Source organism: Bubalus kerabau, chromosome 1 (genome assembly GCF_029407905.1).
Source record: "Bubalus kerabau isolate K-KA32 ecotype Philippines breed swamp buffalo chromosome 1, PCC_UOA_SB_1v2, whole genome shotgun sequence".
Taxonomy (NCBI): Eukaryota; Metazoa; Chordata; class Mammalia; order Artiodactyla; family Bovidae; genus Bubalus; species Bubalus kerabau.
This window is the reverse complement of record NC_073624.1, coordinates 45,955,541-45,983,491: the sequence shown is the minus strand read 5'-3', so window position 1 is coordinate 45,983,491 and position 27,951 is coordinate 45,955,541. Positions and strand designations below refer to the sequence as shown.

General features: G+C 50.6%; 1 protein-coding gene across 1 annotated transcript; it reads right to left on the bottom strand.

Annotated features, from left to right (window-relative positions):
• MFNG (MFNG O-fucosylpeptide 3-beta-N-acetylglucosaminyltransferase) lies at window positions 1–25,342 on the bottom strand. Its single transcript, XM_055574021.1, has 10 exons — window positions 24,773–25,342; window positions 20,173–20,221; window positions 19,710–19,812; window positions 19,116–19,269; window positions 16,105–16,190; window positions 14,057–14,222; window positions 12,269–12,354; window positions 4,575–10,610; window positions 3,934–3,998; window positions 1–2,134 (listed from the first exon to the last, which is right to left on the bottom strand). Exons 1-8 carry the CDS (start codon window positions 25,025–25,027, stop codon window positions 10,547–10,549), a joined length of 963 nt encoding a protein of 320 aa, XP_055429996.1. The 5' UTR covers window positions 25,028–25,342; the 3' UTR covers window positions 1–2,134; window positions 3,934–3,998; window positions 4,575–10,546.
• Window positions 25,343–27,951: the final 2,609 nt, after the last annotated feature.

Here is a 27,951-nt window from a genome sequence, read left to right as displayed (position 1 = left end):
ATATCTTTATTATCCGTTAATATAAATATTACATTAGTTGCCATGAAGAGCATATAGAATTTGTGTCCTGAGTTGATTTATTAATACATGTTAGTTCTTCATTTACAGGAGTTTTCGCCTCTGAAAAAAGTCCCCATCTTCTTGAAAACTGTCTAGCTAATTACAAACATATATTAATATATTATAGTTAATGTGGCCACAGTCTGTTTATCTGTTTTAATTGGATCCTGGCTTTATCACAACAGCTTTCAGTTACTTTCTTAATTAGAATCCAGAGGAGGGAGGGGTTTGGCGTTGGCTATGGAAAGCATGCTGTTTGCTTCTAAATCCACATGTCACCTAAAAAGTGCAGGTTGAGTTAATATTTGATGTGTGAGTTGTTCCATGATCTTGTTAGATACCACTGACAACAGAAAAGAGTTTCCAGGCATGAATTTTCATGGCTATACCTCTGGGGGAAAAATGGATAAAAATAAGTTGTATCCTATTTGGAAAGATTGGCATACATATTGATATTGAGTCTGATTTTTTAAATATCATTTTAATAGTATTAAGAAGCACTTTTTAAACTTTGAATAGATTTTTAAAACATAAAACATGAATAGATTTGTCATAGCACAGGGTCAAAAATTACTGTTGATGGCAAGTTATTTGATATTAATTCCATTTTATGAACAAATGCAATTAAGTTGCAAATCCCTTAACAGAGGGCAGTGTTAGGTCAACATTTTAATCGGTATTAGGAAATGTCAGATTAGCATCCCCAAGGAAGAAGAAATCTTTGGCATAATGCTGAAAACTTACATGTTAGTTTTAAAGCTGCACCTTGCTCTCTTACATAGCTACAGAGAGTATAAACTGGTGCATATTCTCTCAAGGGCAATTGGACAGCATCTACCGAAGTGACACATGCAACTTTTCTTTAATTCACCAATCCTACTGCAAGGATTTCTCTTCCAATATACTCACACCTAAGCATGATAACGTGTGTAGGAGAAAATTCTTTATTGCATTGCTTGAACAACATATGATTGGAAACAACCTGAATAGCCAACAATAGAGGACTGGTTAGTAAAAGAACTGTATAACTCTTCTTTGAAATACTACATGACTGCAAAAAAAAAAAGAATGAGATCTCATCAACAAGAACAACAGAAAACAACCCAATTAAAAAGTGGGCAAAGGACTTGAAAAGACATTTCTCCAAAGAAGATATACAAATGGCAATAGGCATATTAAAAGATGCTTAAAATCACTATCCATTCAGATCAGATCAGATCATATCAGTTGCTCAGTCGTGTCCAACTCTTTGCGACCCCATGAACCGCAGCACGCCGGGCCTCCCTGCCCATCACCAACTCCAGGAGTTCACTCAGACTCATGTCCATTGAGTCAGTGATGCCATCCAGCCATCTCATCCTCTGTCGTCCCCTTCTCCTCTTGCTCCCAATCCCTCCCAGCATCAGAGTCTTTTCCAGTGAGTCAACTCTTCGCATGAGGTGGCCAAAGTACTGGAGTTTCAGCTTTAGCATCATTCCTTCCAAAGAAATCCCAGGGCTGATCTCCTTCAGAATGGACTGGTTGGATCTCCTTGCAGTCCAAGGGACTCTCAAGAGTCTTCTCCAACGCCACAGTTCAAAAGCATCAATTCTTCAGCGCTCAGCCTTCTTCACAGTCCAACTCTCACATCCATACATGACCACAGGAAAAACCATAGCCTTGACTAGACGAACCTTTGTTGGCAAAGTAATGTCTCTACTCTTGAATATGCTATCTAGGTTGGTCATAACTTTCCTTCCAAGGAGTAAGCATCTTTTAATTTCATGGCTGCAGTCACCATCTGCAGTGATTTTGGAGCCCCGAAAAATAAAGTCTGACACTGTTTCCACTGTTTCCCCATCTATTTCCCATGAAGTGATGGGACCGGATGCCATGATCTTCATTTTCTGAATGTTGAGCTTTAAGCCAACTTTTTCACTCTCGACTTTCACCTTCATCAAGAGGCTTTTGAGTTCCTCTTCACTTTCTGCCATAAGGGTGGTGTCATCTGCATATCTGAGGCTATTGATATTTCTCCCGGCAATCTTGATTCCAGCTTGTGTTTCTTCCAGTTCAGCGTTTCTCATGATGTACTCTGCATATAAGTTAAATAAACAGGGTGACAATATACAGCCTTGACGAACTCCTTTTCCTATTTGGAACCAGTCTGTTGTTCCATGTCCAGTTCTAACTGTTGCTTCCTGACCTGCATACACATTTCTCAAGAGGGAAATGTAAATTAAAACCACAGGGAGATGGTTCATATCCATTGACGAGACTTCATACTCATTAGGGTGACTGTTACTTAAACACACACACACACACACACACACACAGAAAACATGCTGGTGAGGATATGGAGAAATATGAACCCTTGCACTTTGCTGGTGGGAATGTAAAATGGAGTAGCTGCTGTGGAAAACAGTATGTCAGTTCTTCAGAAAAAAAAGGTACACAGAATTACCATATGATTCAGGAATTGCCCTCCTGGGTATATTCCCAAAAGAATTCAAAGCAGACATGCAAACAGATATTTGTACACCATCATTCACAGCAGCATTGTTCACAATAGTCAAAAGATGGAAGCAACCCAAGTGTCCGTGGATGGATGAAGGGATAAACAAAATGTGACATATATAGGCAATGGAATAGTATGCAGCTGTGAAAAGGAATGGAGTTCTGATACATGCTACAACATGGATGACCATTACAAAAAAGTTTTGGTGGTGTTTGTACAACATTGTAAATGTAATTAATATCACTGAAGTACACTTAAATGGTTACAATGGAAATTTCATATTATATATTTTAACACATTTTTTAAAATTAATAATGTAATTTCTTAAAGGCAAGGGTGGGGCCAGCCCTCTCGTTGAATATGAGCTGGCCTTGGTTGATGTTGCTAGACTTCCTAAGCCAGATCATAAGAGACAACCCAGCTTACTCTCTTGGCTGAAAGCTCTGAGCCAGCATGTAAGAAGTCCAGCTACCCTGAAATGTCATAACAGAGAGACCTCATACAGAGAATGACAATAGCAATTTGAGCCTTCCCCACCCAGGCATCAGATGTCAGAGCCTTCAGATGATCCAACCTCAGCCAGAGCCGCCCCAGTGGACACCAAGCAGAGCAGAGATGAACTTTCCTACCAAACCCGCCCAAATCACAGATGCATGAGCAAAATAAGTGGTGTCACTGCTTTAAGCCACTACATTTTGGGGTAATTTGTTATGCAGCAATGGGTAAATGGCACAGTGAACATATTACTAATGTATTAGAATTTATTTTGATTTAATTTAAAAATAATCAGATACAAATAAAACAGGTTTGAACTACATAAATGTATCTTGCAAACCAACTGGTAAATTGGATGTTTTCAGTCTCATGGTCTGTATCCTGCTTCTATAAAATCATTAAAGATGCAGATCTGCTCACACCCAAATACTGAACAAAGCTGGGGTTGGGGAGGGTCAATGGGCTGGAGAGAGGGAAACACAGATCCATCTGGAGACTTTTCCAAGAAGGCCAGGATATGGGTGGGAGAGAGAAAGGTCACTGGAGCTATGTAGCATGAAGGTACAGGTTTCTGACCCAGCAGGGCAAAATTAAAGATAAAAATTAAAGACAAACAAACAGCAGGTCCTTGAAATAAAATCCAGAAGGTGGAGTTAAGAGTGACATAGATCACGCAAGACAGGGTTTCAGAAGCCTTGAGAAGGAGGTTAGCCAGACAAAGCTAGAGAATTTTAGACCAGGACCATTGAGAGGCTAAAAGTTTACTTGTTAAGCTTAGAAGAATTTAAAAATAAATCCATAATGTGTCCTCCAAAGATCTCCTTCCTGCATGTGGCCCTCATCACTCCATAAGTTTCTAGAACTCCTGTTTATTTGTTTACCTGTTTGCTGTATCTCCCTGTATTAGTATTAGTCAGGGTAGCTGGGGCTTCCTGGATGGCTTCACCTGTAATGCAGGAGATGTGAGAGATGTAGTTTCGATCCCTGGGTCGGGAAGAACCCCTGGAGGAGGATCCAGTATTCTTGCCTGAAAAAAAATCCCATGGACAAAGGAGCCTGGCAGGCCACAAAGAGTCAAACATGACTGAGTGCAGACAGAGAGCACAGACAGGCTAAGTGCGGTGACAAACACCCCAAGACCCCAACTCAACACCAGTTTGTTTCTGGTTCTTCTAACAATTCAGTGCAGCTGTTTGATGGACATACTTCCACAAAGAGATTCTGGGACCTGGGCTCCTCCCATCTCCAGGATCCTATAACCCAAAGTCCTCTCCATCCAGCCAGCGATGAGGACATAGACAGATCATCTCATAGGGGAGAATTTTATGGGCCAGGCCTGCAAGTGGGACACATTCATCAGCCGGAACTCAGTCATATGGCCGGCCTCTCACTATAAGGGAGGCTGGAAATGTCATCTCACTGGAGGCCAGGAGTATTACCCTCCACCCCAGGTTACACCCCTTGCTTGCCATCTCTCAAGCACCTTGACTCTCAAGCACCTTCACAGTGACTGTCAGCTCACCTGGCATAAATGTAATGTGAATGAATGAATGTGAATCTATGAGTGAATGAATGGTGCTGGGGCTGTGCCCCTGGAACCGGGCTGATGGAAGGATGTAATCACTCCCACTCCTCAGATTAGGAAACTGAGGTTCTGAAAGCTAAACAGCAGGCACAAGGTTACACATCTAGTCAGTGCTAGAGCAAGGTCTCAAATCCCAAAAGCCTTTTCTGCCACATGTCTGTTCTCTCCACTCCCCAGGCTGCCTCTCCAGTAAGCACACTCGCTGACTCTGGGTCTGGTTATCTTCAAGGCTGCTCTGCTTTCTAACAGTCAATGAACCATATTTGACAAGCTGTGGGTTCCTTGGGGAGGCAGCTGTATCTTGTTCATCCTTAGGTGCCCCCTGGCTATCAGCACAGCCCTTGAACACAGTAGGTGCTCAAACCACCTTTGGAGGATTAATTTGTTCACACTGGCTCAGGCTTCATGCTTTGCTGCTTGCACAGTATGAGGGTCACTTATAACTTGTAAAAGAAATAGAGGGGATATTCATTATCCTGCCTCTCCCTGAGTAGTCAGAGCTGTCTCCTACAGCAGGACAAGTGCCTACCCCAAAACTCGCTCCTGAAGCACAGACGAGGGCCGTGTCACATGAGGGCCAAGGCCACAGATGTCTTATGGCCCCCATCTGGGCTAGACCATTAACTCCTGTCTCATACACACATAGAATGTCCTTGCCCCAGCTGGTCCCAGGAAAGAGAGGAGATAGGGGCAGCAGTGTGAGGTTCTGTCCATGGTGCTGAACTCCCCTCAACTCCTACCGTGTTTGCTAAGCCAGGAACTACTTAGATCCTCTTGGGAACCAGGTAAAAACACAGATTCCTTGGCCCCTTCTTTGGAGATGTGAGTTCTGAGGATCTAAGATGGGGACTTGGCATCTGTTTTTACCAAGCACCTGTGATTCTAATCCAGCTGGCTTGGTACTAGCCTGAGGTTGACTCACTTACCTAGTCTTTGGTCTGCATGAAGTGCGTGCTATGTGTCCAGCACTGTGCCAGATAATATGAGGCACAGAGATGCACTGTGCAGGGTCTCTGCCCTGGGGAGAATTTACACAGTCATTCAGGAGGAGATGCAGGAAGGGAACGAGGGTGAGAACTCCCTGTGTTTTATGCGGACACAGTGCTAGGTACATACATACTGCACCTTTACCCTGCAAGGTGAGATAAGTAGGCACATGAAGACAGTAGTACTCACAACCATAACTAACATTTTCACTTTCCTTCGAGTCTCCCTAGACTTATCTGCAAGGCAAGATGTGATGCATTTCATTCAGTCTGACGTCTTCCTGGCTCCAGATGGAGACCTTCCTGATTCCTGTTGCCCCTAGAATTGAGTCCTCCTTCTGCCCTATGGTCACATTTCATCATCAATTACATGATAAGCCATGTTTTTTAATACTGCTCCAACTGGGATCTGAGCTCCCTAGTAGGGCTGACACCTGACTCCCCTGTGTAATCTCTAACACAGGGATCCCAGACACTCCCACCAGAGGAGTTGGGCAGTAAACTCTTATTGGCTGGATGACTAGGGGGAGTGGTAAGTGATGGCTGTGACTGTCACTGTGACTGCCAAGGAAAGTGCTGCTGGGCTATCAAGCAGCTGGGACCAGTGCTCAGAACCAAAAGGAATCAGGATGGGCCTCAGAGAAGCCAGGAAACAGGCAAAATGCAAATCACGAAGGGACCAGCTTCCAGTCAAGGTCTGCCTCTCCTTTCTCTGGTGTGTGGGGAGAACAGGAAGTAAAGTCAGGACAGCAGTTTCTGATGAGAACAGATGTTCTCTGGGCCTGAATGTGGGACATGGAGGAAGGGGGAGGGGAGGGAGAAAGTTAAAAAAGGGAAAGGGGAGGGCCATAGCTAGCAAAATAGAATATCCACAGCCCTTTATTTATTTAATTTTATTTTTATGATGGAAAATTTCAAACACACACCCAAGTAAAGGAAATAGCAAGAATGAACCCCCGTTTGCCCACCACCTTACTTCAACAACTATCCCCACTTTAAATCCTTATTTCATTCCTTGCCCCCAAGCATCTCTTTAAAAACAATTATGGACAATATATCATTTCACCCAAATATATTTCAGAATACATCACTCACATATTAGAATATTTCTGAAAAAGTAACCTCATTATCACAGCTAATAAAATTAACAATTTCTTAAGACTATCTAATACGAAGTCCATTTTCAAATTTCCTTATTTTCTTTAAAAAATGTCTTTTTAGGATCCATTTATTTGAAACAAGATCCTGGCACTGTAATTTGCTGCTATGACTCTTAAATCTCTTTTAATGTCTAACATTCCTTCCTCCTTCCTTTTTTATGGTATTTTAGTTGTTGAAGAAACCAGGTCTTTGTCTGTAGAATTGTCCCCATTGTTGATTTGCTTGGTTGAACCCTCACGGTGTCATTTAACATGTTCTACTGTGCGCTCCCCGCATTTCCTGGAGACTGATATTTAGATCGAGAGGCTTGATATGCGGGGTCAGTTACTTTGGCAAGCACACTTCCTGGGTGAAGCTGTGTCCTTCCTAGTGCACCATATCAGGAGCACTTAAGCTCAAATTTTTTCCTTTGTGCATGATACTAAAAAAAATGGTCAATGTTACCAATTTGATCTTTCCATTATAAAGCTTCCCCATCATCTTGTCCCCAAGGGGTTTTAGCACCTTTCATAGAATCTTAAAACTGACAAGCTGAAAGAGCTCTGAGAAGCTCACTCACCCATTTTTCAACTCGCCCCACAAATATTCGTTGTGTGTGTGCCAGGTAGCAAGTAGCAGTGAGCAAAACCAATGCAATCCCTGGGATTGCAGACATAACAGTCAGACAGGGGCGAGCAACAAATACATGAGCAAGCAGATGCACCAACAAAAGGCATGCCTGCAAGGTTTAGAGCCACCTGGGGAGCTACCCCAGAGCTAAGTGATGGCAGTCAGGCAGCCACTTGGTTGTGGGTGATCAAGGAAAGCCTCCCTAAGAAGGGATGCTGGGGCTTGACAAGAGCTATCCAGCCATGCAGAGTTGGGGGACCATTCCAGGGAGAGCTGGGGCAGACAGAGAAACTGCGCACCTACCAGGAGTAATGAGGAGCAAGGCGGAGGGGGGTCTGAGGGGAGGCCAGCGAGGAGGCTGCTATGGTAAAGCCCTTTTCACTCCGTTTTACAGCTAAGAACACTGAGTTCGGGGAGAGCTGGGAGACAGTGGTTACTGAGGCACTACCTGCCCCAGGAGCTTTTTGTGCAGCATCTCAAAACCACACCTGCAGGCTACGTAGAGGTCACTCTATTTCACAGGTAAGGCCAGTGAATGGCGAAGTCAGGTGCCCAAGGGCTGAGAGGCAGAAGAAGAAAGGAGGGTCGAGGCCAGTCTGAGGAGGCTCTTCCACCCGCCATGGTTGTCCTGCACTGATGACCACTGTGGAGTCTCAAACCTTGGCCCTGGCTCCTAAAAGCCCCATGACCTGGACCAAGGGCCTTCTCCCTCTCTGTGCCTCAGTTTCCTAACCTGTAAAATGGAAGTAATACATGCCTGAGGGGTATGGCAAGGCCAAGACAAGGTGGTTCAACCTTGCCTCCCCACCATGCTCCCAGCCCCTGCCTGTGGGGCCCGCGCAGGTCATCCTAGCACAGCCTACAGGCAGCTTCCCCCTTTCCACACAGACTCACAAGGGGTTAATCCCAGGCTCCCTCCTTCCTCTATCCCAGTTCTGATCCTTGCTGACTCTGCTCCCCGCCCTACGTAGCTATTCTGGGACAATGGAGGCAGCAGATGGCCCGAGTCCTGTTCCCTCCACCCGACCCTCAGGATCTGGGAACAACCCGTAAATCTGCTGTTGCTTCTAAAAGCGGGCCAGCCGGCAGCCCTCCACGCATGGGGTGGAGAGGACGGCGGCTGTAGAGTACACCATCCCATCCCTACAGGCTGTGAGCCCAGAGGCCGCCCCACTCGGCTCGCATCCCACACACCCAGAATTAGGTCAACTCAGAAAGAAAGGAAGCCCCACACCTAACAAGCACAGGGTGGCTCCTCTCGAGGTCAGACTCCTTCTTGGAAAAGAAGGGGCCAAGGCTCCAGTATTCGGCGGTTCCATCAGCCCAGACAGAGTTGCGGCAGGGACAAGGTCCTTCGAGGGCTGGAGGACATGCCTCAAAGAAACCCCCAGCCCTGGCTGCCTGAATCAAAGCCCCTCTGTCCCTCTGGACTTCTGCTCCCTCCTCCCCACTGCCCTGAGCTCCACTGTGACCCCCAATCGCCCAACATCTCTGAGCATGATGCAGGCTGAGAGCAAACACATCCTCTTCCTAGCCCTCCCCACAGACACCACCAGGCCTGAAATTTCACCATGATCACTTTCATTCAGTCATGCAAATTCTCTGGGACACTTACCTTTACCTAGCTCCTACCTGGGCTGTCAAAGTGCCCCTTTATCTGATAGCAGAGGCTGAATCCCTCAGCTCCATTCTGCCTTGCCTGATTCTCTAGCCACCTCAACCCAGGCCCTGAAGACAGATAAAAAGGAAGTACTGTCCTCAGTAAACCAGCACCTCATGACACACATATATTCACTCACATGCATATCACTCACACAGAGGCGTGACAGAGGCACACACACATCTGTACATCCCACATGCATCGTTAGGCACAGACAAGCATAGAAGGGTGCGTGGGCCCACCCTTATACATCCTAGCACACCACGACATAGCACACACTTCCAGCCATCACTGTTTACGGGGCCGTTCCTTTCTCCATACCAGACTCTGTGCTGTGCCCTTTACAAATCCTGCATCATTTCACTTACAACCCGTGAAGTAAGTACTCCTTTTCTCATCTATAAAATGAGCAAACAAGCCAGAGAGGCCAAGCAGATTCCCCTAGGTCACACAGCCAGCAAGAGCAGGGCAGGGCCGTCTAGCTCGGGGACCCAAAATCAACATCCGAGACAGACAGATGAAAGATCCTCCCGTCCTGCTCAGGAATGACTTTGACTGCATGTAACAGAAAACTGAACCAAGCAAGGCTTAAACAAATAAGGGTTTAATCTTCTTACAGAACCAGATGTTGGAAGGGACAACTGTGGAAATGATTGTCTTGGCATTCCCTTCATGGCAGCAAGGTGGCTGCCCTAGATCCAGACATCACACCCACATTTGCAGTAGGAAGATGGGGTATAGGGCTACAAAACCTTCCCCAGAAGCCTCTCTATTGGCTTTGCTTAATTCTCACTAACAGACAGAGATCTGGCTCTGGCCATAGCTGGGCCATGTAGTAGCTCCTAATAGCAAGGGAAGCTGGGAAAGTGAGCAACAGGAACATCATGATGGGCTGGGACCCATTCTGATTCATCATCTGGGTCTGGACATGCTGATGCTCCAAACAACATCAGGTGGGGAGCAGGGGCTGGAGACTGGTCAGCAACAACATTATCTGCCACAGACTCTGGATTCTGACCTTCTTCCACTTGGGTCCCCTCAGTGCTTGAGGATCCAGCCAAGGAAGCCAGGAGTAAGTGGCCCAGTGCTTGATCCCAGGAGAGGAACTGAGAGACCAGAGCTGCGGGCTCTGCACATTTAGGGGCCCAGGTAATTCTCTGAAGGGTTAGGATTCCTGAGCCCAAGTAGCTTAAGGACCCTCCATCCTCATTCAGTTCAGCCACCCAGGACCCATGGAGGCCCAGCCATTGAGGCCTCTCTGGCCCTTACTTGGTGCCCCCAATCCTGGGCTGTGCAACACGCCTCCCAGGGGCTTGAGATGCATTCAGCACCAGTCATCATCCAATCCTGGGCTTGCTCATCTCTCAGAGGCCCTGCCAGGGACTGCCCCCCTACACACACACAAGACCTGCCACGGGCCCTCAAGGCTGCCTGGGAGGCTAAGGACAACCAGAGAGCCTCAGCCCACTCTTTGCCCAGAGGTTCAGTGTTCATCAGGCCACCAGCTGCGGGCACCAGGGAGTATCCGGGTAGAGGAGACAATGAAGGGAGTGAAACCTGTGGAGAGACCAGAAATGGACAAGACAGTCACCCCCACGGGTTCCTGGGGAAGCATGTCACAGAGATGGTTTGCAGCAAGGTTTTTCCACCTTGGCACGTTATGAATATTAGGAACCAGATATAATTCTGTTGTGGGGACTGTCCTGGGCACTGCGGGTGCTTAGCAGCAGCCCTGTACTTTGCTCACCAGATGCCAGCAGTATCCTCTGAGGTTTTTTTTTTAATATTTATTTATCTAATTTATTTATTTGGCTGTGCTGGGTCTCAGCTATGGCACTCAGGACCTTCTATCTTCATTGCAACATGCAAGATCTATAGTAGCAGCATGTGAGATCTAGATCCCTGACCAGGGATCAAACCTGGGCCCCCTGCATTGAGAGTGCAGAGTCTTAGCCACTGGATCCACAGGGAAGTCCTCGCTGAGTCTTAACAATCAAAAATGTCCCCACACACTACCAAGTGTCTCTTGGCAGGGGTGCAAAATGGTCCCTGGTTGAGAACCACTGATGGGTAAAGACTTCAAAAGCCAGAGAAACCATGAAGAGCTGAGGCCATAGCCTCTGAGTGACCTGAGTCCCCATCAAGCAGGAACCTGTGGATTCTAGAATCTTTAGGCTTTGAGAGAATTTAACACCAAGTTTTAAATCTCTTGACATACAGCCATAGCTTGCACACCTCTACTGATGAGAAGCTCACTCCATTAGAAAGCAGCTCTTTTCCTTTTGAAACTTGAATTTTCTTTCAATTTTGTATTGAGCCAGATTCTGTCTCCTTGCAACATCCAACTTGTTCAACACAGTCCTGGGCCCGGCAGCCTTGGGACAGTGGTGAGACCTCTGCCTCCAAACTGATGGCTCTGCAGGATTTCAGGGGCAGGAGTGCGTGCTCCCTTATGGGTTACGCACTTCAGGTAGGTCCAAAGTCTGGACAGAGCCTAGAAGGCCCAGGGGATGGGGGGGATGCCACCTCCCCAAATCAATCTGATGCCACTCTCCTCTTTTCTCCCATGTTCCAGTCACACTGGCTTCTTCTACTTCCTTGAGTAGGTCTTACTCTCCTGCCACAATATGTCACAGGCCAGGCTCTAAACGGCTCCACAGCAATCGGGGCTGGGCGTGGGATGGAGGGGGCTGAGCTGAGCAGCCCTAATCTCCCCGGCGTGTGTTTGCAGGGAGAACTGGAGGTGTCTAGGTGGCATTTTAGCCCTCATTCCAACCCTTTGTCCATGGAAAAGTATCATCCAAGAAATGAAGAGCCTAAGAAAAATTTTTTAATTTCCCTAGGTGTGGAGTTTCTCCAATGAGTGCCTGGAGTTTCTTCATGAGAGCATCTCCTTTGCTCAGTGAACACAGTTCAGTCTTCTAGAGGTTACTGAAGAATCCCAGAGGATCAGGCCTGGGAGATTCCCTTCAGATCCTTGATGCCCAGCCTCCTTGTGCTACAAATGGGGCGACTAAGGTACAGAGAGGCAAGGCAGGCACCTGCCCAAGGTCACACAGTAAGCCAATGACAGAGCAGGGACTGAAATCCACTCCCAGCTCCATGCTATCAGCTACTAGCCTCTCTCACTTCCCTCCCTCCTGGTTCCCGTGTCTTTCTATCCCTGGCCTCAGGCCTCAGTCCTCCCACCCTACAGTTTCAGCCCAGAGACCCACCTGGAGGGGTCCTCCTCAGGCGAGAAGGGGCCATGGAGCTTAATGACGTTGAGTTTCCCCTCAAAGACGCCGTAGCTAAGGGTGACCTGCGCAGAGAGAAGCAGAGAAGGCAATGAAGCAGGGTGGGGCAGTGGGGAGGAGTGTCTCACCAGGGACCCCACAAGGGGGCAGCATTTTGGTAGAAACAGAGAAGGTGCCTAAGACATTTTCAGTGGCACAGAAAGCCTGTCTCTGCACCTGAAATTCCACCATCAGTAATGGGTGTTTCACTGGGGGGCCCATCCCCTCCCATTCTCCCATAATCCCATTGGTGCCCCCAACAGTCCCATTTACTAAAGAGGCTGGAATGATCCCCTCATCTACAGATTGGGAAACTGAGGCTCAAGAGGGGAAGGTGCCTTTCCAGGAAGTTGCACACCTGGATGGAAGTTTCCTGAGACCTACTCTAAGGCCTGAGCAATCCCTCAGGTCATTCCACAAGCAATGAGGCTGCGGATGATGACTCCAGTCAAAAGGCAGTCAAGCACAGTGATTAAAGACTGTGGATTTGGGGGCCACCCACCAGGGTTCAAGTCCCTCTCTGTCCTGAACTAGCCACAGTTAGTTCCACTCTCTGGGCCTCAGTTTCTCCATCTGTAGAATGGGAATAATGTTAAGATCCATCCCCTATGAATGTTATGAGGAACCAGAGAGTTAAAAAAGATAAGGCCCCCAGTGTGGTGTCTGGCACAGCAGGGGCTCAAACCCCAAACTTTAGGGAACACCCTGGTTTTGCCTGTCCAAAATCTGCCCCTCTTTCCTGGCTGTGGTCCTAATGGGACCAACCTGCACCCCAGTTGTAGGTCTGGTCAATTAACACTAGCTCTAGGCTCTGGTAGGAAACAGATCATGTGACCCAAGTGAGCCATGTGACCAATAAGCACCAGCCCTGCGGTCTGACAGAAGGAGGAGCTCTCTTCTCACTGGTGGGGTGGGGCTGCCATCTTGCCAGTGCAAGTAGCGAGCCTGCCTGAGAATGAGGCCAGCATAGGGGAGGATACACGAGAGAGGGGACGGGATCTGAGCACCCAGATCTCACCAGATCTAGCAAGTCATCCACACTCTCACCTTCTCAGGTACACGGACCCATAAATGTCCTTTTCTGTTTAATTAGTCTATTGCCTTTCTGTCCTTTGCAGCTAAAAGGGCTCTGACTCATACCATGAGACAGAACCTCCCTGGGGGCCTTCCCATCCAGGACCCCCTATGGAACTGGACACCCATGAGTTGGAGGGCAGTATCTGCAAGGCAGAGCCAGCTGGACCTCAGCAGAGTCACTATCTGCCAGGTGATGGGAGGGGCACCCACCCCTCCCCCAGCCTGACATTACACATGGGTCATCCCTACTTATGACCTGGTCTTTCCCAGTAACACCTGTGTGGGAAGGAAAAGCAGTAAGCAGTGGCCAGGTAGGCTCTGATGAAGGAGGAGGCCATTGAAAGTGCAGGACTGACCCCTTCAGAGGGTGTGGTAAGGATGGATGCAGTGTTCAGGGACCTAAGTGGTTTGAATCTCAAGATGAGCTTTCTCTCATCTGTGCAGGTCCCTCCAGCTGGCATTTGGGAACCAGATCAAAGAACATTAGCACCACAAATGCCAACCCTTAAGGGTCAGAGGTGGAGAGCACTGAGTCACTGCGTGCCCTTAAGGGGGTCCTTTGCCACGCTGGGACTCAGTTTCCCCATTAAAGGAGAGAGCTCCCACACACACACACCTCCCCCATTGCCACCTGCCCCATGGCTGGCTCACCTGCTCCGGGAGCTGGGCAGCCTCCAGCAGCTGCAGGGTCTCCAGGTGGGAGTGGAAGAGGGGACAGGACTGCAGGTGGCCACCCAGCTTGCACTCAATGATGTAGCCCACGGTGCAGTCGTCAGGCAGCCGGATGAGGGCAGATGTGTCCATGAAGTGGGAGCCACTGAAGGACAGAGCCATGCTGTGGCCACTGGCCTAAGGCCCTTGACACCTAGAGCCCTTCCTGTCTCCCAGAAAACCCTCCCTCCACCACAGCCAGCTGGAAGAGAAGAGTGCAGCTCTAGCATCTGCCCCCTGCATACTGTGTAGCCTCATGCAAGTTATAAACCTCGGAGAGCTTCAGTTTTCTCTTCTGTAAAATGGGCATGATAATAGCCAGAGCTGTTGTGAGGATTAAGTGATGAAATGGTGAGATGAAGCCTTTTATAAATGTATCCTTTCCTTTTCTCTTTTTCTTTTCATTCATTCATCCACTCATTCATTCATTTTTGAGTTTGAACATCTACCTGGTGCCAGCCACTGATGACACAGAAGCTGAGGACACAGAGATGGGAAAGAAATGCTTCCTGCCCTCAACAGCAGCCTCCGTGCTGGAGGGAGACATGAGCAGGTCATTGCAGAGGAGGACTAGTGCTTAGAGGAAAGCACGAGGCCTGGGGACACAGGGAGGGCAAAGCAGATTCCCAGAGGAGGTGGCAGCCTTTTGTTTTGCTCTTTATTTAATCATGGCAGTAGCAGATTCTAAACAGAGTCTTACAGGATGATCTGCAGTCAGCCAGGTGCCAAGCGGGGGAGGAGCAGTGTTCCTGGCAAGGGCATCACCTGACTGTGCACCCCACGAACGCCCTAGAGACCAGGCTGGGCAGCTTGCTCCACTGCACAAGATGCCTGAGAGAGGGGTCGAGCAGGTACAGAATCCCATCCTTTGTCACCTTCCCCAGGCTGTGCCTGGGGGCCGCACAGCCCAGAGCGGGTACTTTTTTCTAATTCACACAAATGTACCATAGAGGGGGACAGAAGCCTAGATGGGGTATCCGGGTCACAGGGAGACCCCTGGTCATGTGTATACACCTGCTATCAACAGACCTTAGGACAGCATTCCTGCTTCCAGTCAGGACACAAACTACCTCCTGAGGGCACCCCTATCCAGGGCAGGGCAGGGCAGGTTGCTGCAGAGGCAAATCACGCAGGCCCTAGAGCCAAACCCAGCAGCTGAGAGACCTTGGGCCTGGGTGACCTTGAACCAATCACTTACTTAACCTCTCAGCAACTTAGTTTTCTCAGCCAAGTAGAAATAAGGCCAACGCCCCTTCCTCCCTGGGGGCTGTGATAATCTTAGCAAAGTACAGGCCTGGCTCAGAGTCAACCCTCAATTCAAGGTGGTGACACTGATGTGGCTGTTAATAACAGCGACAGACTACCCAGCAGACCCAAGAGACCTTTGTCCTGCCCTCTCTAGAGTACCAGTACTCCTACCCAGTACCGAGGGCTTCCACTACTCTCACAGTCCCCCTCAGTCTGGCACCACTCTTCTAGGACCATTCCAGCTCGAATGCCACCTCTTCCAGGAAGCCTTCCCTCCTCTCCCTATGTAGAAGGCCCTACTCCCTCCTCTGAGTGTTCCTCCACTTGGCCTTCACCTCCCTTGTGACAGTGATTGGTCAGAAGAGGGCTGAAAACAGAACCTAATATTGACTGGGCTCCTACCAGGTGCCAGCCCAGGCACTTTCTCATTTAACCCTTACAGTGACCACTGGCCACTGTATTATCAGGCCCATTTTACAGACGGGGCACTGAGGCTCCTAGAGATTACACATCTTGCCTGTGTGTAGCAGAGTGCACTAAGCAGTGTACCCCCAAGGGCAAGGTAACAGGTGACTTGCTCACCACTAACTGTGTAACTCTGATGCAGTGGGAATGAGAGGTAGTGTCTCCTGAGCTTACTCTCAAGCCTCTTCTGCTACAAACACCCCACCCACACACCAGCCGATCCCTCCTCTCTGCACACCTCTACCTCCCCCATCTTCCTGTAGGTCTCTGCTTACCTGGCCCAGGGGGCCATCTTCAAAGCCAGTTTGCGGTTGATGCAGAAGCCAGCTCCCCCGGTGGCAAACCAGAACTGTACCAGCTTCTGTGGGAGAAGATGGGGAAAGCCAAAGTGTAGGGTGAGCCTAGGGGTGGGGGCAACAGCCAGGCCTCCCCTTACTCACAATCATCATGGCTCAGAAGCTTTATATTTCACATCTCTCTAGAGTCTTGCTATGAGGCTTCTCAGATGGCACTAGTGGTAAAGAATCTGCCTGCCCATGCAGGACACATAAGAGACACAGATTCGATTCCTGGGAAGGGAAAATCCCCTAGGAGAACATGGCAAACCACTCCAGTATTCTTGCCTGGAAAATCCCATGAACCGAGGAGACTGGTGGGCTAAAGTCCATAGGGTCACAGAGAGTTGGACATGACTGAAGCGATTTAGCATGCATGCAGAGTCTTGTTATAACCTTAAATTATGCCCATGAAGGAAAAAGAGAAGGGCAGGCAAACATTCAAGGGCTTGGAATGGGATCCAGCACATGGTAAACACTAGTGGGTTTATCGATCAGCTTGTAAAGCCCTTAACATCCGAACCAATACCACCCTTTTAGAGTGTAAACCGTTTTCAGCCCTTGCCTAGCATCGCCATGGCCCAAGATCTCTTCTACCTCCTCTGTGAGGACCTGTGAATCCACCCAGGAATTTCTTCAAGGCTTTTGAGAAACACTGTACCTTTTCAACTGTACCATCTCTTAGTCAAAGCGCCCTAAGGTTACCTTCTCCCAGGTCCACAGTTGATGCTTCACTGATGTGTGTTGCATTGGCTTGGGTTATCTCCCATGATTCAGCAGTGAGAAGAGCGCTGGATGGGAAGTTGGAAAGTCTGACACTGAGATCCCCCCTCCACTGTACAGCTGTATAACCTTCAAAGAGTCCCTGCCCCTCTCTGGACCTCAGATATGTCACCTGTGAGCACAACGTTGGCTCCAGTTCTGAAATCCGATGGTTCTCCAGGCCCAGAAGTGTCTTCCTCCTCTGAGATCTCTACGAGTTTACTTCTGGAAACTCTTCCCTCTTAGAGAGAAGTCAGGCTTCAACTAGGCAGAATGAATGGGTTCTTTGGGACCTAACACACAGGAGGTGCCCAATAAACGCTTGTTTAATGAATTAATGAGAGCAGGGCTTCCACTCCCAGGGAACCACAGTAACATCAGCAGTGACCATGTGAGCGCCTAGCCCCAAGCACTGACCATGTCAAGCCCTTTGCTACAGATCAGGTGACTGAGGTACACAGAACTGAGGTCACCTGCCAAGGTCCCAGAGCTGGGACTGACCCCAAGCCAAACCTCCTTCCCCCTTTGCCATCCTACCCTGGGGGGACACCCACATTCTGGACTGGCCAGGACACTCTGGAGCAGTCCTAGGATCCTGCTGGTGGGGTGTCTGACAAGGAGGGCATTGGTGCACATTGTGGGCTTGAGGAGTGGGTGTGTCCAGCAGGGTCTTGTGCCCAGCACAGGAAAAACACTGCTCAGAGGTGAGGCTGGGCTGAGTCAGGTACTCGTGCTCAGCCGCCAAGTCATGTCTGACTCTTCAGAATCCCATGGAGCTGAATCGGGTACTGGTGGAAAACACTCACTAGTATCTACCATGTGCCAGATCGCATTCCAAGCCCTTGAATGTTTGTGTGCTTAGTCGCTCAGTCATGTCTGACTCTTTGCAACCGCATGGACTGTAGCCCACCAAGCTCGTCTGACCATGGGACTCTCCAGGCAAGAATACTGGAGTGGGTTGCCATTTCCTTCTCCAGGAGATCCTGACCCTTGAATAGGTGACCTCATTTAATTCTTTTGCTCACAACCGCTCTATGAGGCAGTGACTGTTTTCACTGATTCTACAGATGAGGAAACTGAGGCACAGAGAGGTGAGATGACTTCAGTCAATGTCACAAAGCCAGGAGGGAGCGGGGCTAGGGAATGAGCTCTGGGAATCAGGTTTCAGAGCCAAGCTCTCAAATCTTTAGGTCAGGGAGAGGTGGTATGGGAACCTGGGGGACCCCTCGGCTCACCTGGCATCTGCTTGCTCATGCACACCACCCCTCAGGGCCCAGAAGGATTTAATTAGGGCTCAGAGGCTGATGAGCTGCAGATAATTAAGGTTTTGTGTTTCCTGCTCTTGGTTTCCCTCGAGAAGCAGATGGTGACCCTGAGAGGGAGAAAGCCCCATTGTGGGCGCAGTTCCCGCTCCAGACATTGCCTCTAGAGAGGGGGAACCATGGCTTTCCTATTCATGGGGGCCAAAGGTGCCCTAGGGGCCTGGGTCACCCCAACACTGGAATCCAGGTGCGTTCTGGGGACAGGGGGAAAAACATGTGATATACGTATACTAAAAAATTCTTATTTCTCCAAAGTCAAATTTAATGAATACCCTGGGGTTTTGTTTATTTGCTTCCTAAATCTGGCAACCTAAATCTGTCCATTCAGGTCTGGAGCTGAAGCGGGTGCTGGGGACCCTCTTGTGCCAGGTGCCAATACCTCTGTGGGTGATTAGTGAAATCTGAAGAGAGGAAAGCTGTCTAGGGGAAGGGAGAGTTCAGGGGCTCCCGGCAGCCGCAATTTGCCACCTGGCCCAACAGATTCAGCATTTTAACAATCCGTCCAACTACATGGTGATACCAGGTGGCTAGAAGCCTGATTGTGGAGCCTGGAGACCTCAGCTTACCCCACCATGCTCACGGTATGACCAGGACAAGCCACTGCTCCTCAGTAATTGAGGCCCTACTAGGTGCCAGTCTTTGCTTTCCTTGCATTATGTCAATCTCCTCTCTCTCCTCTCTCAGTCTCATAAAGGAGGAGACAGTATCAGAGGAGAAGCCACCAGCCCAGATACACAGTGATGCAGGCAATTCTGAAACCCAGAAAATCCACCTGTCCCCTGCAGGACCCCGCCCCGACTCCGCCCCCGAAGGGCCCTGCCCCGCCACCCAGCGGCCAGTTCACAAAGGAGGCAGCGAGGGACCCACTGTGCGGTTGTGAGGTTGCGGCTCCGAAGCGTGAATTGGCCGATTCAGGCTAGGCCGGCCTACATAGACGTCGCGGGTCTGGGGGAAGGTTTTCAGCAACTTCAGCAGCGCCCTCGGATTCAGATAGTTGTCATCATCCACATGGCAGAACCATCTATGGGGATGGAATGGGGGACCTTGAACTTGAAAGGGGTTCCCAAGAGCTGCCTGTCAACCAGACTCCCCCTGCACCCTCACAGTCAGTCAACAAACAGATATGGGCTGGAGTGGGCTTAACACTTAAGGCCTAGCCTTGTGCCAGCAGCATCTCCTGTAAGTTCATGAGGAAGTTGTGCCCATTCCTCAGGTGGGAACCAAGACTCAGGCAGGTTAAGGCACTTGCCCTAGGTCACACAGCCAGAACGGCAGGATTTGAACGCAGATGGTCTGACCAGAGACAGATCCCAGAAGGCCCTACATGTGATTCAATTCACAGGATCCAGAACTTTACTTTTTTGACAAGACATCCCATTTAGACATGGGATGTCTTGAGTAGCCTGAGGCAAAGGTCACGCCTGCCCCCTAAGACCAAGGTGAAGACCAAGGTAGACTCACCTCAGCCCACTGGCCAAGAAGGCATCAAATTCAGCAGCCATCTTGCAGGACAGGGCAGGGTGGCTGTGCTCCGCAGAGCAGTTGGTGACCACAAGGTGGGACCCTGGAGAAGTAAGGACAAGTCAGCCCAGCTCCTCCCCGCAGCCCTGCACAGTGTGAGAAGCAGAGCAAGGCAGGGCCTCAGAGAGCCTGGAGCAGTCCACCCACTCCCGTTTTACACAGGGGAAACAAGTCAGGGAGGGCTGGCCTGCCCAGAATCCTGAAACTAATGGACAGCACGCTGAGCTGGGACCCAGGTGTTCACGGCCTTACCGTCTCCAGGGGAGACTCCTGCTCCCCTCCTGGGCAAAGGCAGAATCCCTGTGCACCAAGGGTAGACAGTCGTGTTTCCTGGAGACCCCCAGGCAGCCACCCCAGCTTTCCCTGACAACAACTGAGGGGTCCCCATCCCACCCCGAGTTACCCAGTCTCTCCTGGAGGCCTTCATCTGGGCTGTCAGTGAAGATGAACGTCTAGGAATGAGAAAAGAGGCAGGGTAGGGGTCAGCCAAGGAGAGTCCCGGGTCAGCCCACAGCCAAGTTCAGGTGGATACACACACAGCAGACCTCTGTCCTCTTTCAGTGATGGAAATACACTCCTGTCACAGTCACACACTCCTTTAGGACAAGAGGACTTTCTCAGCTACCCAGCCCCCTCCCCCATACAACACACACAATCCAGCTTTTGTAGACACACAACTTCGAGTTGTATATCAGCCCATCAGTCTCACATTCAGCCCCCTTACAGACCAACACCCACCAGACCAGAGTCGCACACCCTTGGTAGAATCACACCTTATTCAACCATACACACATCACAGTTCCACTTGGCCACTCCACAATCACGTATACACGTGTGTGTCAGTAGACAGATGCACATGCTGGGACACCGAACCACTTAGGGAGATAGTCACAACTTTCATAGTCACCCAAACTCCCTGTGCAAGTGTTAGGGCCCTCACACACCTCCCAGACTGAAGAGGCGCCCCACCCACAGCTTTCACACGTCTGATCCCTCATGACTTCACTGACACTCCAGACAGGCGTTGTGATTTGCAGATGGCAAAATGAAGGCTAGGTGATGAAGCGAAGCTGTGTGGTTGGCAAGAGGTAAGGACCTCTCCCCACTCTCAGCTCCCAGCACAGCCAGACTTACCCCCAGGAGCCCCACCCAGCAGGTACTCAGACCCAGCCTGAGGACACTGAGCACCTGAGCACCCCCAGACCTGGGCTTCTCTCACTCTACCCTATCTTACTGGGACCCAACATTTGGGGGTCACCATGCCTCCTCTCTTTCTCTCACACCCACATCCAGTCTGTCAGCAAATTTTATCCACCCAACTTTCAAACTAAAGAACTAAAGAACCTCTTGATGAAAGTGAAAGAGGAGATTGAAAAAGTTGGCTTAAAACTCAACATTCCGAAAACGAAGATCATGGTATCTGGTCCCATCACTTCATGGCAAATAGATGGGGAAACAGTGGAAACAGCGTCAGACTTTATTTTTTTGGGCTCCAAAATCACTGCAGATGGTGACTGCAGCCATGAAATTAAAAGACGCTTGCTCCTTGGAATAAAAGTTATGACCAACCTAGATAGCATATTAAAAAGCAGAGACATTACTTTGCCAACAAAGGTCTATCTAGTCAAAGCTATGATTTTTCTAGTAGTCATGTACGGATGTGAGAGTTGGGCCATAAAGAAAGCCAAGTACCGAAGAATTGATGCTTTTGAACCATGGTGTTGGAGAAGACTCTTGAGATTCCCTTGAACATCAAGGAGATCCAACCAGTCTATCCTAAAGGAAATCAGTCCTGAATATTCATTGGAGAGACTGAAGCTGAAACTCCAATACTTTGGTCACCTGATGCAAAGAACTGACTCATTGGAAAAGACCCTGATGGTGGGAAAGATTGAAGGCAGGAAGAGAAGGGGAAGACAGAGGATGAGATGGTTGTATGGCATCACCAAATCAATGGATATGAGCTTGAGTAAACTCTGGGAGTTGGTGATGGACAGGGAGGCCTGGCATGCTGCAGTCCATGGGGTCACAAATAGTTGGACACAACAGAGTGACTGAACTGAACTGACTGAACTTTCAAATTGCTTGGGGTACACCCTCTCCCTGGGGTACAGCCTCCACGGTCAGCCCACGGTCCATGCCCTCCTCGTCACCTCCTGCCTGCTTTGCTGCAGTCACCTTTTCCCTGTTCTCTCTGCTCCGTCCTGCTCCTCTCCAGGCTGTTTTCAACACAGCCCCCGGGGGAGCCTGTAAAGTAAGTCAGACTTTTCTTGCCCTGCTCTCCAGCAAACTTGTGCCACCAAACAGTCACCAGAGAGTGGAACTCTCTCCAGTCTGGAGTGTGGGCCAAATGGGCCAGGGAATGCCTGGGAATAAATTAATGAGGAGAGGGGGAAGGAGGGGTCCCCGCAGCACAGTCTGGGGGCTGAGCAGGGCTCATGATGCTGGTGTTTCAGTCCCCGGGAATTCTGAGGTTGGCACAGAGCAGTGGGCAGAGTTTTCTCTGAGCAGAGGGTTGCATTTGATTGTTTCAAGGAGGGATCCTGACAACGGTTAAAACCTTGCAGGAAAACAAAAGGACAGACAGCCTGCTGGGGTCAGGGGAGGGGGTGCCGGGGGCCATCTGCTGCAGAGGAGGGGAGATGTGGGGCTCTTGTTCCTCCCCCCACCCCTGCCCTCGAGGAATGTGAGGAAGAGAAAGGCTCCTCTGCATCTCAAAACATGCTTCCCCCAAGCCCGCCCCCTGTGCCTGGGACAAAGGCCACACACGAGCCCCAGCCTGCTGCCACAAAGGCCCACCTGCCACCCGGCTGCCCTTAACCAGCTGGAGCTGGTGCCCAGCCCTGGAGTTAACCAGCTCAGGCCTGCTCCTGATGGCAGAGCTGAGAGAGGCTCTAATACCCTCCTGCTCTGTGCGGCTGGGGAAACCGAGGATTGAAAAGGGGACGGCCTTGGCCGAGGTCACAGGGAGAGATGAGCCAAAGGGTGGAAATGAAGGGGGCCCAGATGTAGTGATGAGAGTGGGTTTCCCTGTCTCTTCTCTTCTTCCTCAGTTTGAGTGTCTTGGCTTTTTTTTTCAGATCTGCCTTAAAGGACAAGATTTCTAGAGTCTGCCCCTTGTGCTAGGGACAGGGGAGGAGGAAGTGGGAATGTCCAGCTGAGTGAATACATCTCCTACCTCTGCTTACAAACGGGAATTTTTAAGTTTCCCCCTCTGAAAAATGGGAATATCAATACCTACCACTTGTGTTATTGTGAGGGTTCAGTAGAGTAATGCACCGATATGCTGTCCCTTAGATGCTGAGCAGTTGGCAGGTACTCCCCCTGGCGGCCTGGTTAGCATCTGGGATTGAGCTCAGAGCACAGAGAGGGTGTCTGCATGCCTCTCCTCTGCTGGCCTAGTCCTGCCAGGCCCGAACACCCAGGCTAAAAGCCCAAGTGACCAGGCAGCCCTGTGGTCCCCAGTCTCAGCAGAGAAGGAGGGACCCCAGCCTAGAGGTGGGCCCACTGAGCTCTGCCTCTTGGGCCTTTGGGGTGATGCTGGCAAGCTCTTCCTCCTCTCTGGCCTCAGTATCTTCATCCGGAGCAAGGGCACCATCGTAGTGATCAAGACAAAACAGGAAAGGGCCTCCGACCACGTGAGGCCATGCTCCCGGGTACACACAGACACAGCACCATAAACAGGAAGGTCTGCAGGGAGGGCCAGGCTTGGTGGCTTCCGCAAGCGGAACTAGACTCTCCCCAAGATGAGAAGATGCGCAGCGTCCCAGGGAAGAATCTGGGGGGGGGGTGTTGGAGGTTCCAGCAAGGAAAGGGTTAATCCAGGGTGGCAGGATATCAGGGCCAGGAAATCAGGGTAAAGGTGCCCCCTCCCCAGTGGGCCCTGGCCTCTTCCAGGCACCACCTCCCCTCTCCTTGGTCTCCAGGAGCCTCCAATCACCAACCCCCCCACCAAAGGCTCGTCACTTCCTCCCACTGAGCCAGCCGCCAAAGTAGGGACAGTGTGTGTGTGTGTGTGTGCGCACGCGCGCATGCACGCAAGCGAATCTGCCCCTCTACCCGCCTAGAGATGACTCCCAACACCCCCAAATCACTGACTTTGCCTGAGGAGGGCACTGGGTATGGGGCTGGAAGAGCCAGAGGGGACTCAGAGCTGCCTCCCCAGAAAGCCATACCCCGTCACACACACACCTCTTGTCATGGCACGTCTGACACTAACACTGGCTCCATGCATGTGAGCATACACGCATGTGAACACATATACACATCCCCACCATACATGCCAGGCAGGCCTCTCGCTCATCACTGCTTTCACCACAGCACACATCTGTCCCTCATCTATCCCTTCATCTATCCCTCAGAAACTGCCCCACAGGAAATGGAGCACAGGAGGTGAGATGCCACTACCCCGGGGCACACCCTTGGCAGCAGAGGATGGCGGCAGGGGCTGTCAGGAATTCTGAAAGGATGCCCCCCACCCCTCTCCCCAAACAGGCCCCACCCAGACCGTCCCATCCTCAGGGGCTCAGCCCTTGTGCTCCACCCTCAGCCAGGGCAAAGGACAGCACCCAGAGCCTGGCCTGGGGGCAGCCTGGCCAGGGCTCTTGTCAAAAGTCAGGACCTCGCAGAGGCCTCTGTCCAGCTGCCAAACACCCACCATTGCCCCCAAGGCCAGGGTGGGGAGGCACGAAGCCTGCTCTAGAACAACCAGGGAATGAAGGGACCCCCAGAAGGGACGTAGGAGCCCAGGGTAGCCTGGCCCCCAAAAGACCAAGCAGTGGGCGTGAGGAGTGCCCGGCTCCTGGGCTAGTGAGGGACTCACAGCCGCAGGAGACCCCCATCCTGGGACAGAGGAGGAGCGGGAACACAGTCCAGGCAGGGCAGGTGGGAGAGCATCTTCTCCCGTGGGGCCGCCAGAGAACCCCCAGGTCGGAGGTAGAAAGGCCTCTGTGAGCCCTCAGACCAGGGGCCACTCCTGGGACCCGCAATCGCCCGCTTGTCACCTGTTCCCTGGTCCTGGAGACCCACGTGTTGAGCAGCAGCTCCAGGCGGGAGTGGTGGAAGGCCTGGGTCGTCTTGACTGCGATGAAGACATCGTGGAGCTGCAGCTCGGAGGGCCGAGGGCTTGGCGGGCTCAGCTCGGGGGTGTCGGGCACACGCTGCGGGGACGGGCTTGAGCGGTACCGTAGGGAGAGGAGCCCCATGCACAGAAGGGTGAGAAGGACTCCGGCCAGGCCCCGGAGGAGCCGGCACTGCATTGGCCCTAGGGCCCCAGACGGCTCAGCTCCCAAACCCCAACCAGACGGGGAGGGGAGGCTGGTCAGGCGGGAGCCCCGGCAAAGGCAAAGGGCTGGTAGGCATGGCGGGCGGGCCGGGAGGGGAGAGGTGGGAGTCGGAGCTCCGGACCCGCAGGCCGAGCCACCGTAGCCCCGCCGCCGCCAGCCCTCCACCTGCTTGCTCCCCGGCCCTCCCGCCCGCGGCTCTGGGGCGCCTGGCCCCGCCCCTGCTTCCAGCGCAGCCCAGGGGCGGGGCCGGCCCTGGGGAGCCCAGAGGTGGCTGGAAAAGGCACCCGCAGAAGGCACAGCCCCGGCTCTGCCAGCTGCTGCGGTGAGAGTGGGGGCAACTACCCCTCCTTGCCAGATGGAAGGGAGGGGCCCTCCAGCCTTCGCACTCCCCGGAGACCTTGGGCCTAGCTCATTCAACACCCAGTATCTTCGGTGGCCAGCCTCCCAGGTTTGGCTTCACACAGTTCCTCCTCCTGGGTGCACCCCTCCCTCCGCTAGCCCTGGCCATCCTCACCCACATTTCCTCTACCAGGCTGAATTTTATTTGCCTTTTAAGGGCTTCCCCAATGGCTCAGTGGGTAAAGAATCCGCCTGCAATGCAGGAGACACAGGAGATGCAGGTTTGATTCCTGGGTCAGGAAGATCTCCTGGAGGAGGAAATGACAACCCACTGCAGTATCCTTGCCTGGAAAATCCCATGGACAGAGGAGCCTGGCAGGATACAGTCCATGCGATCACAAAGAGTCGGACACTCTTGTGCTTGAGCAACTAAGCACAGAGCCCATTAACAAGATCTTATAGATTCAGGTGGACAGCAAAGGGACTCAGCCATACATATACATGTGTACCCATTCTCCCCCAAACTCCCCTCCCACCTGGGCTGCCACATAACAGAGTTCCCTGTGCTGTACAGTAGGTCTTTATCCATTTAAGGCTTAGGCTCAAGTGGCCCTCCTCCAGGAAGTCTCCCAGCCTCTGGGGCCCCTACAGTGGTTAGCCCAGTTTCTTCGGTCTTCACAACAGAGCTAGAATTATTTCCAGTTCATAGCTGAACATATAAAGCTCAGAATGATCCAAGCTGATCCAGCAGCTCAGCCACAGAGCCGGTGAACCCAGGTCTCTGGCCCTTGTCTGGCCCACAGAAGGCCCTTGAGGGTCCCCGTCCTGCTGTGACCCACTGTAGTCCATCTTGCTCGGCAGTCATTACTGTTTCCTCTCTCGCAGCCAGCCCAGTGGACAGAGGGCTTTCTGCAGCTACTACCTTTGTCTTGTTTTTTTTTAAGTTAATTAATTTATTAATTATTTTTGACTGTACTGGGTGTTCATTGTGGTGCTCAGGCTTTCTCTAGTTGCAGTGAGCAGGGATTTCTCTTCTTTCGGCTAGTGGGCTCTAGAGCGCAGGCTCCATAGTTGCGGCTCATGGGCTTAGTTGCTGCTTGGCATGTGGGATCTTCCTAGGTCAGGGATCGAGTCCATGTCATCTGCATTGCAAGGTGAATTTTAAACCACTGGACCACCAAAGAAATCCCTCCATCTTGTTTGGTACAAGGTCACTCATGTCTTGTCCTCCCTCTGCTAGAACCCTGATGGCTTCACAAACGCCAAGGATCAACACCAGCCTGCAGACCCTGTAAGGCTGGCCCCTGTTACCTCCAGTCCCAGCTCCTACTCTTCTCCTCTTGCTTCCACACTCCAGACCCAGTGGGCTTCTGACCAGTTCAGGGACACGTCCACCTCAAGACATTTGCCCATGGTTCCTGCCTGGGCCTCTGTTTAGTCGCTAAGTTGTGTCCAACCCTGCGACCCCATGGAATGTAGCCCGCCAAGGTCCTCCGTCCATGGATGATTGTCCAGGTAAGAATACTGGGGTGGGTTGTCATTTTCTTCTCCAGAGGGTCTTCCCAACCCAGGGATCAAACCCAAGTCTCCTGCGTCTCCTGCACTGCAGGCAGATTCTTTACCACCGAGCTACCTGTGATATTGGTCCTGAGAAACACAACAACTGGCCTATCAAATCAACTGGTTCTACCAACATAATGCTACCAAAAAACCTGAAAGCCTTAGCATTCACATCTCAGACTAGATGGAAGAGACAATTCTCTTTAAGCTACAGTTTCATGATTTTATAGAAAATCACTGACCTTCAGACAATAAATTCATACTATACTACTACTAAGTATTTTAAAGTGATTTTTACCTCTTTGTAAAGAAGGGATCAAAATAATTAGGATTTTTAAAAATGAAAAATGAGATTCACTGGAAGTTAATAAAATGAATCAGTGACCCAACTCTATGGACTCTCAAAATAATTAGTTCTACCCAGGCTGCCAGGTCTAGAGATCCAGAGATCTAACCCCCCATTACCCTACCTCCTTCAAGTCTACACAAATATCTTCTACATGAAGCCTTCCCAGACCACTTTATTTAAATTGCAGCTCCTTCCCCCTCCTTCCCAGCTTTCCAGGCTCTTTCCCAGGGCCCCTTTTCTGCAGTGTTCTCTCCAAAAGTACTTTTCATCCTCCAACATCCTATATATTTATTGTCTGTCTTCCTCAAGAGAATATCAGGGCAGGGATTTCTTTTTATTCACTGAATTCCTAGTACCTAGAACAGAACCTGGCACATGGTAGGCACTCAAACTTTTCTTGTTAAACGCAGGAAATACCAGATGCGTGGAGAAATGCATTAGCACTATAGAGGAAGAGAAAAGGAAAACCAACCCTTCTGAATCACCCTTCTATGGCCCAGCCCTGTGCCAGGCCCCCTCACAGCCCATCTTCTCAGAATGGCATCTCCAAGGGATAAACCCATGCTTCATGCCATACCGACCAGGGTTCAAATCCCTAGCTGTGTGACTCTGATCAAGTTACTTCACCTCTCTGAACTTCACTTTCATT

What these genes read in the sequence shown, in the direction of transcription:
- MFNG (XM_055574021.1), bottom strand. Translation starts at nt 25,027, where the DNA reads ATGCAGTGCCGGCTCCTCCGGGGCCTGGCCGGAGTCCTTCTCACCCTT. An exon ending in CGCAACCTCACAACCGCACA is followed by an intron (nt 16,191 to 19,115) that starts GTGGGTCCCTCG and finishes CTTCTCCCACAG; the next exon opens with AAGCTGGTACAGTTCTGGTT. An exon ending in CTGCCCAGCTCCCGGAGCAG is followed by an intron (nt 12,355 to 14,056) that starts GTGAGCCAGCCA and finishes CTCTCTGCGCAG; the next exon opens with GTCACCCTTAGCTACGGCGT.